Here is a 19,870-nt window from a genome sequence, read left to right as displayed (position 1 = left end):
AAAGAGATTGTAATGTAAAATAATTATAATGTAAGTTAGAATGTGAGTTAAAGTGTTGACCCAGCAAAGGGACCAACACAAACTGCTTGCTGAAATAAAAAACTATATTTGTATGCTGTAGCTTTAAGATGTCCAAGACAAAAAACGTAAAAAACAATAAAAGTGATCGATAAAAACACCTGTAGATCTGTAGATGCAAATGTTTGGATGTTTTGCCATTAACTCGAGCATCTTTTCTGTTTTTATTTCCGAGCGTCTTCCTCCTCCTCAGCAGCAGAGACGTCGCCATCTCTCATAACCGCCGTGGAAGTGGCTCGAAAAAAATGTTTTTAATTGAAATATTTCATCAGAAAAATCAGCTTCCAGGGCCACGAGGGAGGGAGATCGGCCCTCATCGAGCCCGGGCCATTAGCTTCCAATTAACACGCCGGGACAGAAGACACGGACAGAGGCGCTTTCAAAAACATGAGCAGATTAAGACAGAGGGGGCGAGATGTGTGTGTGTGTGTGTGGGGGGGGGGGGGGGATTTAGACCGAGACCGTTCTCTGCATGGAGGAGACAAAACAAAATGCATACATTCATTATTCCACAGACTATAGCTATTATAGATTAGACTAAGTCATTTTAACTTGAAACAGAATGGAACTGACCTGATTTCACTCTCAAATTGATTTCCAAATGAATGTGTAGCACACAATCACACTGCACGACTGGAACGACAAGGTGGTTATGGTTTGTAGCGCAGCCGGCGAGTCAAATTTCTGAATTTGTGCAATTAAACTGGCATGTGTGAACATTTTTCTGGTGCAGTTGGATTTGTTCTTTTGTGCATTTTGTCTTAACAATCTTTAAAATACCAACATTTTAAATCCTACAAGTTGAAGAAGAAAACAGTATTCATACAGCATGTGAAATATTTCTCCTGGCCAGTCGTTATTGTTTTTATGTCTCAAATTATTCTTTTAGCTGTTTATTGTCTATCTTGTTAATTATTTTTGAATGCGCTTGCAGTTGTTGCACTCACAATGTCGTTGTGCGAGTCCCTGCGCAACGACAATAAAGGTTTATCTTATGTCACTATGAGTAAAAAACGGTTTGATTTTAAAATGAAAGTGTTATTTTTAAATTATGAACATTATGAACATTTTCTACTACAGTCAGAAACTTTATTCCCCATCTGGGGGGTTGTGTTTCAGTCTCAACGGCCGCTAACGGAGACCTCTGGTAACGCCGACACGGGCGCCAGCGTTTCTCTTCCTGATTGGGTCTTATCGATCACGACGTCTCGTTCTCTGAGACTAAAGCTAACGCTACCATGGCAACTACCCGCAGCGGGTGGAGTCTCCACGCTGCCTCCTCTTTATGTCCAGTACACCAGGTTGTTGATGAGACACAAGGTTTTGGGCGTGTTAGTTCTTCTACTGGACATGAAACCACGTTGTGCTCTGAGATCACTTTTGGCTCAAAACTCAAACGCTTAGAAACCAAAACGTAGCGGTGTGTATGGAGCCTAAATGAAATCCTTTTAGTTCCATAAATCCTCTGTTTGGAGCTCAGAGTCAGACCGAAGGTCTTAAAGATCTCTGACAGAGCGCAGCACTCAGCACCGGCCCTCTGGGACGTTTCCGTACAACACTCTAGTTCTCGAAATAAAAGAAGCTGCCACCAAAAGTTTAGCAGTGGTTGGTTTGCTGCAGAGTCATTCAAAGTCTGTGTGAGCATGAAGAAGAGGAGGGGAGGGGGGAAGAAAAACGGGGGGGGTAAAAAGAAGACTGACAAAAAGAAAGTGGGGGAGGAGAAAGAAGAAGGACAGCTACAAAAGTAAAGGAGATGGTTAGGGAAACAGAAACCAAAGGAGAGGAGACAAAAGGATAGGACATCTAGGAAACGAAAGGGGGAAAACAGTAGAAGAGAAGAGAGAGAAAGGGTAGGACAGGAATGGAAAGAAAAAGCAAGGAAACGAAAGGACAGGGGAAGAGAGTGAGGAGAAGGGAAAGAAAGGGGAAAGAAAGGGGAAAGGAGAGGAAAGCAGGAGAAGGAAGGAATGGAAGGTAAAGAAAAGGACAGGCAAGCTCCAACTAAAAGAAGGGAAAAAGACAGGAAAAGAAAAGAAAAGAAGGAGAACCGAAGGAAGAGAGGATGACGAGAGGGAAAAGAAAACCATGAAAGAAATGCAGGTGAAGATAACGAGAAGAGTAAGAGGAAGGGAAAAAGAAAAGATAGAAAAGAGTGAATGCCAAGACAGGAGGGAGGGTGGAGAAAGATGAGGACACGAAGTGGACGACTGGCGATCGTGACAGAAAGAAGAAAACCGAGAGAGGAAAAAAGTAGTGAGGAAAGAAAGAAGTGGGGGAGGAGGAAGAGGAGGAAAAGGAGGAGTGGCAGAGAGAATCTGTCTCCACAGGGTTTCTGTGTTACAGTTAGAGCGAGGCCGGGTTTCTCCCTGCAGAGAGACTGGCTGCAGGGCGGAGAGGAAGCCTTCCCGCATCATCACCAGGAGAGCTGTGATTGGCTGCAGGGCGGAGAGGAAGCCTTCCCGCATCATCACCAGGAGAGCTGTGATTGGCTGCAGGGCGGAGAGGAAGCCTTCATGCATCATCTTCAGGAGAGCTGCGATTGGCTGCGTGGGCGGAGAGAAAGCCTTCACGCATCATCACCAGGAGAGCTGTGATTGGCTGCAGGGCGGAGGGGAAGCCTTTGTGCATCATCACCAGGAGAGCTGCGATTGGCTGCAGGGCGGAGGGAAAACCATCACGCATCGTCAGCAGGAGAGCTGCGATTGGCTGCAGCGAGAACGAGTGGGGGAGCTCCGTACAACACACACCACATCATCACCATCATCATCATCATCATCATCATCATCTGTGACAGTTCAGAGGAGAGAAACAGAGCGCATTTAAGCCCCGCCCCCACGGGAGGGGGAAACGACTCTCTGCTGTCCATTGACTTGTTTTGCATGAAGGTTTCCTCTTCTTCAGTTCCGTCTTCTAGTGAACCACAGAAAAGCCAAAAGCTGCTGTTTGGCAATATTCACTACCAACAATGTAAAGAACCCAGATCTTAAAGCTATAGTCTGTAGTTTCTGCCCGCCCCCCCCCACATTCGAAGTGTGAGTATGATAACAGCACTGTCTGTGTGTCCACATGATACAAGCCTTCTGTGATCTACCTCCCCCCTCCCCTCCACACACTTGCTAGTAGCCATGGAGGAATCGCAGGATGAGTGATGGAGTACTCGAGTCCTGGACTCTGACCCGAGTCTCTATTCTAGTCCAAGGACTTGTACTTGGACTCAGACTATGGACTACGGACTATGGTTACCTGCTCCTCAGATCTCTGCCGGGTAAATCCAGACAGCTAGCCAGACTATCTGTCCAATCTCAGTTTTCTTTTGCCTTTGAATATACACATGTTCCACCAAAACAAGTTCCTTCCTGAGAATATTTAGCAGAGGCAGCGTGGCTCCATCCGGATCTTAGCACCGCCCAAGACAATTGTGATTGGTTTAAAGAAATGACAATAAACCCGACTAAAGTTTGTGTTTTTCTCCCATCAAGGAATGCTGGGTGGACTAGCCAGACCTTCTTCCGCAGCGCCGTGGAGGGAGGTCTGGCAATGCGAGACTACGTGACGACCAATCACAATGACATTTACGTTCAGCGTCTTTACAATTAAGAGAGTAAGAGATGACGGTCTTTTTAGTGGCTGTTGCTAGTTGAGTTTAGACGACAAAAAGTGAGCGTCATTTAGCGATGACAGTTAAGTTTAGGCAACAAAAAGACTTGTTTACATTGAATACAACAAACTGGGAGAAGTTAGTATGTGGATCTTGTTTCTAATCCCGGGACGTAAATTGTACACAAAAATTTTGATAAGCTAAGATAATATGCAGTGAAAGTTTTTCATGTGATATTCACTTCTTTATTGAAGGCACTGAACACACCGTAATTACACTGAGGACATTTCAGTAGTGAAATTAGTCACAGTTGACATTTTTTTTCAGTGAGCTAGATAAAGAGGAAGTAGATAATGACATGGATATATTATGGATCACACCAACTGTAAAGCATCTCGAGTTACATAATTCCTTAACACAACTTGTTAATTATAAAAGTGATTGGGAATCTCTATGGATTTTTCCCAAAGCCTGCTGTTGATAATGTGTGTGTGTGTGTGTGTGTGTGTGTGTGTGTGTGAGAGTGTGTCCATATTTATAAGACTTTGTGGGGACTTCCAGATGGCGAGCTACAGGTCCTGACCTAAAAAAATTAAAGTACACGTCAAATAAAGATGGTTTCTGTCATTTAAGGTAATTCTAAAACTGCGTAGTGTTAATTTTTCTGAGCAGTTTGGTTTTTATTAGTTATTTTATGCCATACAAACGGGCTGATCGTCACAGCTGGGACTGACTGCAGATGGGCGGGACTTCAATACTGGGGCTCCAACGCCGATAACTACTGCGCAGACTCTGGTCCAAAACTATAAGTATCCGGGAGATTTTGTCTTCACTTGTGGGAGGAAGTGAAGACTCATCGTTGTTAGATATTTATTGTCCGTGGTTGCAACGTTTAAAAAACGTATCCACTGATTTACAGATGTCTCTTTTGGCATGTACAGTGTGTCTATGGGAGAACGTAGTGTTGGGCCAGAGGGCATCACGTGACCGACGCAGAAGTGTAATTTCCTTTTTTTGGCCGATGTGTTCAATTGGCTTCAAAGACGATCGCACTTCCTGGTGGCCAGGTTCGCACATGTGGTTGATATCAGTTTAACATGTGTTTCTTTCCTTTGTGTTTTGTAACTCCCACAGACACGTCCTCAGAAGTGTAGTGATATTTGTTCTACGGGGCTGTGCTGTGAGCTCCAGCAGACAGACAGGCAGGCGTGTAGATCTTCACCGTCTCGTCCCAGGAACAGTCCACCACCTGCAACCAACACAACACAACGCACACCGTCAAGGCCAATTCATGCTTCTGTGTTAAATCCACGCCGTGGTTACGCACGTCGTTACAGGACGATACCGACCCTACGTCGTAGCCTGACGTCACCTCTCAAAAAATGTCATTACACGTCGCGGTGACGCACAACACTCGGCCGTGGCTTGGTAGCGTTGCATTCCCCCAGAACCATTACCTGGTTCTCCTTCTCCATAACAACATGAACAACTGCTGTTCTCTTACAGAGATCCACACACACACCAGCGCACAACTATAAACTTCATGCAACTTACGTAGAAAGCTGCTTAAGAAAGGTCTGTGAGGGGATAAGTGTCTTGCTCAAGAGCACGTCACAAATTTAGCGTCAGTGGGCTGTCCACCAAATGCCATCTCGCCTCTCTTCTCTCCATTCTCGCCATTTTCTAACTTGGTATCAATATTTATTTGTGCAGTTGGAGACTAAACAGAGAGAAACAAAACTTACATAATTACCAAAGAAGCACATGAACCCCACCAATGAGAAAACCCTGTCTGACTTTATTTCTGACAGTATGTGTCCTGATGAGTAAAACACACCAGAATCTAGTGACAAGCTGCTTCACGACCATATGGACTCAAAGCTCTCAACGGCAGGAGGACCAAGACTGAATAGACAGTGTGGTCTTTTTTAACTGAGTGCAAAAACACTTGAACTTCCATCGGAAATAAACCTGAACTCCTCGGAGCTCTCTCAGAGTCTCGGTGCTGCAGGTTAAGTGGGGACATGTCAGGGAGGACAGAGAGACGAGAAGTTCGGCTCTTTGTGTCCTCAGGTACACACTTATATCAAAGTGTTCCACCTAAATTACCCTCCATTATCAGTTTTGGGACAAAAGGCATTTAGAGAGATGGCCGTCTGGCCGCCGGTCTCCACTCTGGAGACTGGAGTCTGTCTTCTGTTCTTTCCTTTGCTTCCAAAAGTGAAGAGCATACTCTGCGTTTATAATTTCCTACGAGATGGTTTGCATCAGACAAAAGTTCCCCTAATTATTCGGTGTAATTCATCCTCCTGCTTTCATCACTTAATTATCCCTGTTAATGGACACTTTGCATCGAGTCAAGAAGATGCAGATCGACAGTAAACTTGAATCATGTTGTCCTTGTGGAGACGGCCAAGCTGAGGATTATAACTTGTGTTGAAGGGAGTTCAATAAAGTAAGAATGTATTAATAAGGACACTGAGTCGGTATAATCTCTATTTCTTTATTTTAAAATCATCTTATAATTCCAATTTCTCATATTTTATATGCCTATCACCTTGGCCAAGAAGGATGTATTTTCTGTTTGGGTTTGTTCAACTGTCAGCAGGTTTACAGAAAAACAACCGGACCTATTTCCCTAAAACTTGGTGAAAAGGTGAAGCATGAAAGAAGGAAGAGTCATTTCAAATTTGGGGCGTATCGTGGATACAAATACTACTTTTTACTTGTGTTAAAATTGCGTCATTTGGCCTTGGCGGGGGTCTGCGCTCCCTGAGTGCCCTTCTACTAGTTTTTAGATTTCTTTGCAATCTGTGAGCCTTTTACGGAAAAACTACCAGCCCGATTTCCCTGAAACCTGGTTAAAGGGTGAAGCATGAAAGAAGGAAGAGCCATTTCAATTTTGGAGCAAATCATATCAAGAAGTGGATACAAATACAAATTGTACTCTTTTTTTTTTTTAAAGTTGTGTCTTTGGGCCTAGGCGGAGGTCTGCGCTGCCTGAGTGCCATTCTACTAGTTTTTATATTTCTTTGCAATCTTTGAGCCTATTACGGAAAAACTACCAGCCCGATTTCCCTGAAACCATGCGTTTAAAGGGTGAAGCATGAAAGAAGGAAGAGCCATTTTAATTTTGGAGTGGATCGAATCAAGAAGTGGATACAAATACTATTTTATCTTTTTATTAAAATTGCTTCCTTTGGCCTTGGCGGAGGCTCCCAGAGTGCTCTTCTACTAGCTTTATATTTCTTTGCAACATTTTGTTAGCCAGTGGTCCAATCTTTGCACAGCGGACGTTGTTTCTATGTGAACAATTGCTGGAAGACAACATTTAGTCCAAATGGTTGGAAAGCTTTTCTCTCCATTCGGCTGTTTTTACCTCTAATTGCTGACATAATGACATAATGGTTTCTCCACGGCCATTAGTACGCACACAGGAAGTCATGGGCTTGCACGCCTGGGCACAACTCATAAAGGTTTGGGTTCAGGTGCAAATCCTGTCCCTATTTATCCTCCTAACACAATAATAAGACAGACAATGTCAGTCAGAGGGAGTCCAACGGTTCCTAATACACTTTCAAAAACACAAACATATACACCTCTGTTAATTTAAAAACAATGTCACAAAATCTGTTCATTAACAAAATTTTTCTTTCACAACAAAAACGAGATGTTGTTGAAGAGACGAAACTGATTATTTAAAAGTTTTGGACAAAAGGTAGAAAATGTCAGAGAGAGAGTTGAGTAGCCTAAAACTATTTTGAATTAGTTTTTTTCCGACACTTTTGTCTATTTTCCTAACGTTTTTTCAACTTTTTTGTCACTTTTTCCAATGTTTGCCCCTTTTTTCTGCGTTTTTTTTTACGTTTTTGAAGCTTTTTCCGACTTTTTTCATTGTTCTTTTATGAGTTTTTTTCATTGAATGCTATAAGATTGATTAAACACAGAAATTAGATTAAATGAAAGTAGTTGGGTGGGGTTAAAATGTCAGCGCGAGTTGATGAGATCAAACAAAACAAATGCATGTAGAAGTGGTTACTATTACATGCAACAAATACAGATACACCAGAGAAGTGGATGAGACAAAACTGAGAGTTAACCAAAGTGTTTTCTAGGGCTGCACGGCATGATCTAAGATCTAACAGGATATACAATCTATGTCTGAACTGCTACTTAACTTTGAACCAGCAACTTGCGTTTGAAGAAACCTCTTTTTTCTGCTTGTGGAGAGCTGCGTGGTAAACTATATGGATGAGGACCGGCGAGTCCGACAGTAAACCAGGCAGACACACATCTGACGCCCTGCGGGTGGAGGCGCTGGAGACTCGGACATACACGCCATGTGGCTCAGGACAGACCTCAAACCCCATTATCTTTTTTATTTTTTCAATATTTCCAAAATTCTTGAATTAATGGGCAGTCCTAAAATATATGCAGGTAATCCCCTATTTTTTGCCACATTTTCCCCGACATAGCGCCACATGTTGGATAAAGACAAAAGCTAAAGAAGTCCGACTTACAATCATTAGATCTGAGTAGATCCGAGTATATCTGAGTCATTTAGTTAGTTTGAATGCTCACATTGACTTTATAGTTAGTTGCAACCCTACTAACAAGGCAACACATTTTATTTTACTGTTATTTTATCAGCAATATTCCCATTGAGATTCAGAATGTCTTTTTTGTTTTTAAAAATTATTTTTGAGCATTTTAGGCCTTTATTTTGTATAGGACAGATGAAGACATGAAAGGGGAGAGTGGGGGGGGAATGACATGCAGCAAAGGGCCGCAGGTCGGAGTCCAACCCGCGGCTGCTGCGTCGAGGAGCAAACCTCTATCTATGGGCGCACGCTCTACCAGATGAGCTACCCGGGCGCTCCAGATTCAGTCCTGGCCGCATTAAAGGTTTCACATAAAAGAACGGACAACAGACCTGAAACAAAACAGCAAATAACATTAAAAAAACAATGACGATCAGTGTCCAATAAGAGGACATTACATATACTGAGTGATCAAATAGTTCTTAATCCTGTTTTTGTAATCTTTTATAATTGATCAAATAATGTAGTTTAGGAGACTCTGTAGCTCACACAAAGATGAGAGACATAATGGTGTCGTTTGCATGAAAGTGATATTTTGTAACAAGAAATTATAGACAAAGACACTTTATTTTGTTTCTTCAGCAGGTCTTTTAAACCGTCTTTTGAGTGTCGTCCGCTGTCTGAAGCTCTTTACTTTCTAAACCGAAAGGTTTCCGACGATGCAGCGGAGGAGAAAGTACAGCTGCGTCCCCACCCCCCCTCTCCTCCTCACGCTATAATCAAGCAGGACGTGACTATCAGCTGAATAACACGCCTCTGTGGGGGACGAGGTTATCATCTGAACGACACACTCCTTCTCTGTCATCTGTCCTGGCTGCAGAACACAAAGCTCGGCTGAGTTTCATCCCTTTTCTCACAGCCTGCACAGTAAAACGCCAGTTCCGCTTCCCTCTCACCACGAGGAAAATGAAGCCACTTTGTTATTCATATAATTATATCCGTTGTTTTATACCGTCACAGGTGTTAGAACCCACTTTGGGTTTGGTTCAACAATGAAGAGGAAGCTGCAGTCTGCTGGATGAGGGACTATAAATACGTGATTAAGGGTTTGGATCCAAACTGAGAGAGTTCTTGGTCCTCACTGTTTCACTTCCTGTTCAAAAAAGATTGCGGGCAGCACAGCCAATCACAAAAAAGCTCGGTCAGAGGATATGTATTAACATGTCGGCCAGGTTTGTGTTGTTAAAAATTTGAGGGTATTTTACCTGTCATATTTGTTTCCTGGTTTCATACAGAACATTTTCTGTTGGTAAGTCTGAATTATAAAAAGGCTTAAAGCCCACGCCGCTATGAGCCGTATCACCGTGGTTGTGCGCCCCAACAATGTTAACAATTAGTCACTGAAAGATGAGAAAAAGTGTTTAAAGGTGCCCTGTCACCCTGTTACCTGCTGCCAGGTGTAGCGTTACCTAGCGTGACATGTGGCGATGTTTCGGTTGCCTCTAACATCCGTTAAGGAGCATCACAGAGAAGTGGCAGCAAATATTCTATCTCATGATGAAAAAGAGAAGATTGTAGACAACAGGAAGTGAGATGTTATCTTAGTTTTTATTTCATGCAAAACATTTTAGTCTCGTCTTTTTTCGTCAACAATAATGCATGTTAGTTTAGTCTTAGTCAGCGCTTTTGGACATTGGTACAGTCTCGTCTTAGTCATGGAAAACGCGGGTTGAAATCAAATCACCGGCAGATTGGGTGGGGTTGGGGCGGTGTGTGTTTGTGTGTGTGTGTGTGTGGTGTGTGTGTGTGTGTGTGTGTGTGTGTGTGTGTGTGGGGGGGGGGGGGTTACCCAGTCTAAGTCCAGCTCATCCGAGATCAAAATTAGGGTGATGTGGCCCTAAACTAAAATGAGTTTGACACCCCTGGCCTAAACGTCCAGTATGTCCTCAAAAACAATGTGAAACGTGTGACGACACCTTTGTCACTCGGGAAGTGTCACAAAGCCCGTTACCATGACAACTTAACAGTGATAACAAGTGCATTGTACTCTGCATGTGCTTTTCCCACTGAGAGTACATACCGGCCACAAGCCTATTTTAATTATTGTTTCTTCATTCATCTTTTCCCCCTCATTATTAAGAAGACGTTAAATATTAGCCAGACTTTGAACTTTACCTTGCTTTTATATTTCCTTTAGTCTTTGGGTCTTGTGTTCCTCCTCATTACAAATCTCTCTCTCTCTCTCTCTCTCTCTCTCTCTCTCTCTCTCTCTCTCTCTCTATATATATATATATATATATATATTACTCTCTCTCTCACTCTAATTCTCTCGCTCTTTCTTTCTTTCTCTCTGCTTCCTCTCTTTCTTTCTCTCTCTCTATATAGATATATTACTCTCTCTCACTGTTATTCTCTCTCTCTCTCTCTTTCTCTCGTTCTCTCTCTCTCTCTCTCTCTTTCTCTCTTTGTGCTTTTGCTGCAGTCTTGGCTGTTGTGTGTGCCTTTCCATTACGACCAGCTGTTAAAGTTAATTAAAAAGGGCATTCCTCTCCTCAGCGGCTGACTCACTGCATGACGACTTTGCCTACTCATGCTCGGAAAGGACATTCAGCTTGTTGACTCGCTGCTTCAAAGATCGGATCAGGAGCACGGAACCGAAGCCTGACGGTTCGGAGGGAAGGGTGACACGGTGATGAGGAAATGCACATGTGTACAGACCAAACACATGATGTAAAGCATGGCCATCCATATTTTGTAAAGAGACAAAAATATGCTAGCTAGACCCACATCCAGATGTTGGGTCTGGGAGCTCCCCATTGGCTGGGCTCAATCCGAGGGGCGGGATCAACGGTTGTCTTTTAAATTCCCTCCGCAAGCAATAGGACAGCGCTACAACCAACCAGAGCAACGCTGGTTAATAGATTAAACTTTAAACTCCGAACACATCTTCCTTTTTTAAGAATGACTTCAGAGCTTCTAGGCCAACAAACTGCATGTTGTCCTTCCAAAGAACCCCAACAAACCAGATCAGATCATATCCGATGTAGTCTATATCCACGACGTTCCACTTCCCTGATTGCTCTGGTCCTTTTTGGCCGGATATAAAATCACATTCCTCTTTCTTTGTGTTGCCGTTCTAAACTATGGTGGATTTATGAGGACTATGGTTGACTGCCCCTCAGATCTCTGCACACATGTATTCTCCCTTGTGAGGGGAAGGGTTTAGGAGACTGTTTTGGGTTTTAGCAGAAAGGAGGGAGGGACTGAGAAGTTACCTTCTTAACATGATCCAACGTAACTACCAACATTGCCTAACGTTAAATGTAGCCTACTTGCTACTTGCTGGAAATCTATGTTCCTCGCATATACTGTAATGCACTGTTGTTGCCTCTTCCCACACATGCACGCACAAACACACACACACACCACACACACACACACACACACACACACACACACACACACACACACAACACACACACACACACACACACACAACACTTTATTCTGCTCTTAGTTAGTCATTTTGGTGTCTTAACTGTCATTGTCACATGACAGTTACCTTTTGTTGGCTACATTTTATTTTACTTTACGGACGCCCTACACCATGTGACCAGCCAGCGGCTGCTGTAATTTTATAGGAAATCATATGTATCGTTGAGCGTATATTCTGGGACGCAAGCATATGAATCCGTTCATGAGAATATGTTGCTGAGTTCACTTTGGCGTCACTTTTTCCCCCTGGAACATAGGGTTGGGTTTAGATTGTGCTTTGGAGTAAAAATAAAAAAATATGTACTTAAAGGATATTAAAGGATATATTATTATACAGTATGTATAAAAAAGTACACACAATAAAGAAACAAGCACACACATTTAGCAAAGACGAGAGAGGGTTGGCCGAGAGACAAAAAAGGGCAGTCCGCTTCTCTGTAATGACATGTCTGATAACAAAAAACAATAATGCAGCTCATTACTGTTGTTGCCTCTTCACACACACACACACACACACACACACACACACACACACACACACACACACAACACACACACACACACACACACACACACACACACACACACACACACACACACCACACACAGTTTCCAACATCAACAGCAAGGACAATACAGACACAAATGGCTCTAACTCTGTCCGTCACGTTGTCGAGGGAAACTCGGTCAGGACGGCTTGAGCCCTATGATTGGTTGCCGTGGGAAACCGACGGTTTACCTTGATGTTGTGGGTTCAAGCTATGTCTGGTGAGGCGTTATCACGTACGCACTTCCACCTTCACGTCATTTATCTGCGTCCTGAAAAAAAGTCCTCGCTCTGATTTTTCCAGCGAGGTATTATTGGTTTCATGTGAAAAGTCCTGATAACAAGGAGCAGGGTGTCAACGTAAAGCTGTGACGTGTAGAGGCAGAAAGGTTTATGTAATGGCAACTAGAGCTGCAAGGATTAATCTATTCATCGGTTTAAAAATAAATAAAATAAAAAGTACAACTTGTGTGATGTCAGATTGTTAATTGTGACTTTCTTTTCTAGTTTCTGCTCTCCTCTGTGACGGGAAACTGAATATCTTTGAGTTGTGGACAAAACAAGACATTCGAGGACGTCATCTTGAGCTTTTTGGGAAACACTGATCCAGATTTTTCACCATTTTCTGAAATTTTATTGAACCAAACAACTAATTAATTCCATATTCTCTAATCTCCAAAGACTCTGTACATTTCATATCATGCGTATGTACAATAAATCTTTGCATATCTACACCGAAGTCTCTCCTTATTGAAATGGTACGCTTTGGAAAACGGTGAACAGTGGTGTATCACCAATGGGCTGCAACATGTAAAGTCAGTTTTATATTCTATTAGAGTAATCATCAGATGAAAATACATAACATTAACCCTTGTGCTGTCTTCCCATCAACCATCATCTTTTTGCACTTTTTCCAATGTTTTTGCTGGGTTTTTTCTATGCTTTTTTTAACTCATAGCAAATAAACCTTTTTATGACATTATACAAAACCAATTAATTTCTTCTTGAGGTTTTGGTCACTTTTTAAAATGCCATACAATTCAATAAAACAACCAAAATTCAATGGAAGTAATCATTCACTTTACCTGAAGAGCATTGTTTGGCATCCATGTTATTTTTAGGCAATATGATTGAAAGAAAGCCAAGTTCCTGATATTAAAAATTAAAATTTGACCCAAGGACAACACAAGGGTTAAAAAAGACTCGAGGCAATGTAAGGGCTGTGGACTGAAGAACGCGAGAGTTTCAAAATGATGCAGTGATGTAGGAGCGATGACCTCAGATCGTTACGGAGTCTGCAAACAACTGACGCTGATTTCAACACTCATTGAATCGTCATTGGTTTCTCGATTCAATTTGATTTTCCGGCCGACGATTAGTCCGTTTACAGTCTGATTTCTTGATGCGTCACCTCCCCAAATTCCTCATAAATTGCTACACATGGCTTTCATCGACAAATGCGAGCAGTTACAGTAGATGTAAAGATGGGTCTGCTCTTAAGAAAGACACTTCCTGAATGCAGCGGAGTCTGAACACAACAACGAAAAAACAATAAAAGCACGAACAAAAAACGAGCGAGCAACATCAGTCGGAGATAACTGGTTATAGTCTGTCGCTGCGGAATCCTCTACGCCTGCATCCCGATGCATCGATGCAATCCTTCATTTCACGACCACCTACTCGTTCCCCAATCACAACGTTGATCCTAGGATGTTTTATGTCACTATTTCCCACGCATGTATCCCTAAGGTGATCTCATTGCTGGCTGTCATTCTCACTACATTTTCTTCTCTGGGACACCGCCAGAATAAATTAGCCAAAGAAAAACTGAACTAGACACCTGTGGCCTTTTCAAATCACTTCTTCTTTACCCCCACACATTGGAGCACACACTCCCCGACATCCCTGCGTGTTGCTGTGTGTTGCAGCAGGTTGCTGTGTGTTGTTGTGTGTTGCTGTGTGTTGCTGTGTGTTGCTGTGTGTTGCTGTGTTTTGCTGTGTGTTGCTGTGTGTTGCCAACTTTCAAGTAAAGAGTTCAATTCTCCGTAATTTTACAGTTAGTTAATCCAAAATATAATGTGAGTAAAAAGCAAATCAGATTCTACTTCACTTTCTGTGACCTTTGAAGGATCCGCCACTGTTAATAGAGCGAATACACAGGTATCAAACATGAGGCCCGCGAGCCGAATCCGGCCTGCATATCAATGTAGGTTCACAATGGACTTTGGGCCGCGTAGTTGTGTGCCAAACAAAAAAAAAACGTGTAAAATGTTTTTCAAACTGTACTTATTTGACATTCAGAGGAGACTTTTGGCAGATTTGTTGACTTAGAGACTCATAAATTTCCACAGATGCAGAGAGACAGTTTTCATATTTAGGCTGTAAAACAGGAGCTGTTAAAACATGTGATCAACGGGTGCCCGGTAGGTGACCCGGCAGAGCGTGCGCCCATATAAACATTAGTCCTCAACGCAGCTTTGTCCCGTTCTGCGGCCCTCTTTCTCCGCTTTCAAGTCTAAGCTGGCCGGTCGGATATAAACGCCTAAATGTCCACAAAAATAACCTTAAAAAAAAAAAATTATATGCTCTATATATGTTCTTATCTTTGTTTTGCTTAATTTCCTAAATTCTAGGATGGCAAAGGAAATTTTGCTGACTTTTGTAGGGCTTTATGTCTACAAAAATGTCAGAAAAAGAGAAAGAAATTCAACAAAAAAAGTGACAAATGTTACAGAAAGCTACAAAAAAATGGTAAAAACTACAAAAATAGTGAATAAAACTACTAAAATTATGATATGAATGTATAAAAAAATGCAAAATGCAGTAATAAAGTCAAAGATGTTTGACTTTTTCAGTGTAACAAAATCAAAAAAAACAACAGGATCTCTACAGGTCTGGCCCTTCATGTGATTCTCTGTTTCCAGTCTAACGGGCGACCTCGCCGTTTCTTTTCCTCTGACATGTTCAGTGAAGCGTAATCTCCACAGGCAGCCAACCCCCTGTTGTATGATAATGGACCAAGGGCCCCGGTCTCACTGGGAGCTGTCTGGTTTCTCTGTGGGCACGAAGAGCTGCAGTGAGCCGGGAAATAACCACTTAAAACAAACACCACTGCTTTGTTATTGTGTATACCTTACGGAGAACTACATACATACTATGGGCTCTCACGTGGAACCTTTTTGATGCTTGAAACCAAAAAAACAGGCGCTCCAAAAAGCAAAACTCCAAGGGTCATTGGGTTAGGCTAAGGTGGTTATTCTCAGAGGCGCATCTCTGCAAAGTCCACTTCAATTTCAAAACGGCCGTTTTTGTGTGTGGGTTACCTGGTTGGGGATGTGCAGGTTGAAGTCTAGTCCACAGACAAACTCTGAGTGATGTTCCACTGTGTCCAGGAGAGGCTGGTTCCTACTGTAGTCCCAGAACCTGCACACACACACACACACACACACACACACACCACACACACACACACACACACACACACACACACACACACACACACACACACACACACACACCACACACACACACACACACGGCTTACTAATTAGATCAGACGATGTGGATGGGCCCGACCAGATGGCGCTGTGGACCAGTGCACAACATGATCAACAATTCAATGTAACTAATAATATCTAATTTAATATGTATCTTCTTTGTAACTAACGATGTTGCTAGTTGTCTTGCATTTAAAAAGGTAGCGCTGTCCAATTCACTCGAAATAGCCTTAAGTAGATCTACCGGTACAGGTGCCTTTAGGGTGTGTCCAAATCCACTTTTGCTAGTTTGACGGCGGAAAAAAGGGTCCGTGTGCCGGGTGCATGGTCCTAAAGGGTTGTACGTAGTGTCTTCATTAATCAGAGGGGTGTTCTGAGCGGAACATGCAATCAACCAATCAGAGGTCATCTCCCATTCCCTTTAACAGCCAGGCACCTTTGGACGTTGGCACATTGCTATTAGGAGGCAGATTTGCAACGTCATTTTTTTTTTTGCTGTGCGTCCCTAGCATAGTGTGTGACCCTATGTGTGTAACTGCCTCAAGGTAGCAATTCTCCCAGAATGCATCTGAACACACCTCCCTGTAAGACCAGCACGGCCATTGGCGCAAAGATAGGCACAGGTGCATTTGCTGTTTAAATGATACGGGAGCGGGACGGTGTTAAAATAGCAAAGACACTTGCGTGGGGCTTTGTGTCGGGCTATTTGCTGGGTTCAAGATAGAGCCCAAAGCGATGGAGTGAAATGGTACCACAAAATCAGTACACAACATGTCAGATTGTTCCAACTTTGTCACAATTTAAGTCTGACATATTTACAGTAAGTTACTGATTAATGATTCAATGTACATGGTTATAAATCCTATGCATGAGTAGGATTCAACACAGAAAAGGAGGGAGGAGGATGAGTTAGAGATATGCAGAGAGAGAAGAGTTTAAAGATGTTAAGGGGAAGAGATGTAACAAAAAAATCAAAAAAAGAGAAAGCAATCTAGAGAGTGAGATGCAGAAACATAAAGATATATAAGAGGTAAAAGAGAAAGGAGAGCAGGAGACGGCGAGAGATTAGAAGTGGAAAGAAACAGAGAGCCAATAAAACACTGCTGCTAGACGTCAGGCAGCAGCGGCCAATCAGACTAATTGAAAGACTGTGTCTCTTCCTGGTCTTGACCGAAGTGTGTGTGTGTGTGTGTGTGTGTGTGTGTGTGTGTGTGTGTGGTGTGTTGTGTGTGTGTGTGTGTGTGTGTGTGTGTGTGTGTGTGTGTGTGTGTCCAAAGCCCTGACTCAGCAAACACTCCCTCCAGACTCATCCACTTTGTAAATGTAATTAAATCATTTTCAGAGGGAACACTGCAGCTCCCATCGGGCTCCATTAGGCCCTTATTATTATTATTATTACACACACACACACACACACACACACACACACACCACACACACACACACACACACACACACACACACACACCCTGAGCGATGGGTGTCTGGGGAGAGTCAGGCATTGAGAGATATTATATATTGAATGACTTCTCAGTGTAAATCACTGCTCACACTCGATTTCGCGGTTGGTACACGTGTGTGTGTGACGCCCCACACGCTGGTTTCATTCTTAAGGAGCAGAATGGGTTGGTTTCTGGGCTTTGGCGACCATTGACGAACTCCAACTGTTGACCAGAAGATGCTTCTTCAGAGTGGAGAACTAAGTGGACACAATTAAACTTCCTCTAAGGTACAGCACATTGAATTGCCTTGTGGCTCAAATATGCTATATAAATAAAGTTGCCTGAAATTTTGCTTTATCAGGGTGTTGTATGTGAGAAAGGAAAAGTAAAAAGTTCAGTAGCAGATACAGCCACCTCTGGTCAATGTGAATGAGACTTACGGAGTATGTGTCATTATGTAGACATTTCCTGTAAGTTTTGTGTTGACTGGACAAACATTTAGTCATTTATAGCCTGATTTGCGATGTATCACCTGCAGTTTGTTTGCATTTATAGCGCCCCCTGGTGTTTAATTTGGATTAAACTTTCAGGGCGTGGTTCAAATACTTATGAGGACATATCCTGAGAGATTTGTGATGATTGGACAATGAATACGGGATTTTTAGTAAAAACGTGTGTAATGCTACTCACTTATCTTGTGCTTGTAGCGCCCCCTAGTGGCGTATGTATATGAAACTGTCTGGGTGTATCTGGGGCAATTATCTGAACATACACTGTGAGTTTGCGGTTGCTGATTTTTGAGAAAATCTTTCTGTACATATCTTTCAAATCTTTGCGGTTTGAACCCTAATAATAATAATAATAATAATAACAGAAAAACATAGAAGGGATCTACCACTTCGCGGTTTGAACCCTAATTATGAACCTGAAAATTAGCATAATATGGGTGCTTTAGGTACATTTTTCTTTTATTTGTACTTTACTTAAGTAGAATAAATAGTGCATACTTTTGACTTTTACTTTGTTACATTTTGCTGCAATTATCTATACTTTCTACTCCTCTACATTTCTACAACGTGTGTCCGTCCAGACTACAAAGCAACCGCGGATTTTCAAACCAAAAGGGGCTGCAGTAGCCTGGATGCCAACCTGACGTAGCTCCGCCCACAACATTTGAGGTTGGGCAGTTCGGTCTGGACTTGATCCGTTGTGGAGCAACCAGAGCTGTTCGGACCAATCAGATTGTCAGGGCGGGCTTTATGCGATGATGAACAGATGATCAACAGTAACGTAATCAACCACGTCACCAAAGAGCGCTTGGGTTGAATCCGTTTACGACAAAGACGGCTGCCGCTGGAGAACTGAGATGTTTAAATGTCTCCATGGTGTCTGATAGAGAAGATATCAACAGCGCTTTCATTTTAAAAGATGAACAGAGAACGTGATCGAGGCATTTGTCGTTGGATATATGTTTTTGCCGTCCTTCCTACGGGATTCGGCAACGGTTGAATTTATCAGCTGGCCCCAACGGTCGCTTAGCCTGGATGCCAGCCGTCATATACTCCGCTGTTCTGATTGGTTGTAGGTCTATCCGTTGCTCTGATTGGTTTTAAGTCTATCCAATTAAGTGCAGAGGCATTTTCTTTCCTGGTTGGGTTGAAACACGTCATATAATCACAGCACGATGGAGCAGAATCAGACGTATGACCCCATCAGGCTAGGGCAGCAGTGTTTCAACTGTTAAAGTTTTAGGGTCTCGGAAACGCGGCAGTAGAGTAGTGTGGACGCCAGGCCTAAAGATAGCAAACTATATCCGTTAACCTTAAAGATGGGACAAAGAACCTGCCATTACAGCGTCCTTTGGGTTGCATCCCGCTGCCTCCCTGATCTCTCTCCAAGAACTCTTTGTCTTTGTAGAATCATCCCTAATGGGGATAATAGTGCTTGACAGTTTAAATTACGTCGACCTTTACTCCGTCACAGACTTGGCCAATTGCGGCAAAAAGTGGCCGTTATTGTCCAGTTGTCTGTTTCAGAAAGTTACCAAAAATTGAAGGATGCACCCATCCTACAATGTCACACTTAAAAGGAAGGTTTCGGACGCTGGTGGTCAATACAACAAGCACTTTATTTTAGGTATACTGTGACCTTAAACGGATGAATGTACGGCCCTAATCCGGCACTCCAGAGCTGAGTTTAAAACGTCTTAAAACTGCCACTGAACATTTAGGCATCAACATGCCTCTTAGGACAAACTATACAGGTTTGGTCCTAGAGGTATAGATTTAAAAAGAGCAGACTTTCTCCTGCTTTTTCACCCTTTTAATAATTGTGATCTATTGGAGTGAATTGAGCATAAAAGCCTCACAGAGATGCTCATGTGTTTGTGACTAACATGTCCAAAATGTGATTACGTTGCTGCTTGAAGGGAGTAAAAATAAAAAGCAGACATGAAAAGAAAGTACTAGCCCAGAGTCTGTGTGAGCAAGCAGTCAGAAAGCAAGAAGACAAAATGATTACAGCCTCTCCTTCCTGAACTTGTGTGTGTGCCGAGATGTAAAACAAACTGACTTAAGTTATCATCTATCCCATCTATCAAGCTGCTGAGCTCAAGTAGTAAGTCTTAGCACAACCGAGCAAAGGTGCAATAAACACACCAGCACTTTGCAAGT

At 42.6% G+C, this 19,870-nt stretch overlaps 1 protein-coding gene across 1 annotated transcript in view; it reads right to left on the bottom strand.

Moving 5' to 3' along the window:
* Window positions 1-3,896: 3,896 nt before the first annotated feature.
* pex7 (peroxisomal biogenesis factor 7) overlaps window positions 3,897-19,870 on the bottom strand; it is a 44,625-nt gene continuing 28,651 nt past the window's right edge. Inside the window, 2 exon segments of the mRNA XM_032543848.1 lie at window positions 3,897-4,925; window positions 15,583-15,682. Of these exon segments, the coding sequence (XP_032399739.1) occupies window positions 4,842-4,925; window positions 15,583-15,682 (184 nt within the window). The 3' untranslated portion in view covers window positions 3,897-4,841.

Source organism: Etheostoma spectabile, chromosome 18 (assembly GCF_008692095.1).
Source record: "Etheostoma spectabile isolate EspeVRDwgs_2016 chromosome 18, UIUC_Espe_1.0, whole genome shotgun sequence".
NCBI lineage: Eukaryota > Metazoa > Chordata > Actinopteri > Perciformes > Percidae > Etheostoma > Etheostoma spectabile.
This window is presented reverse-complemented; position numbering and strand designations above follow the sequence as displayed.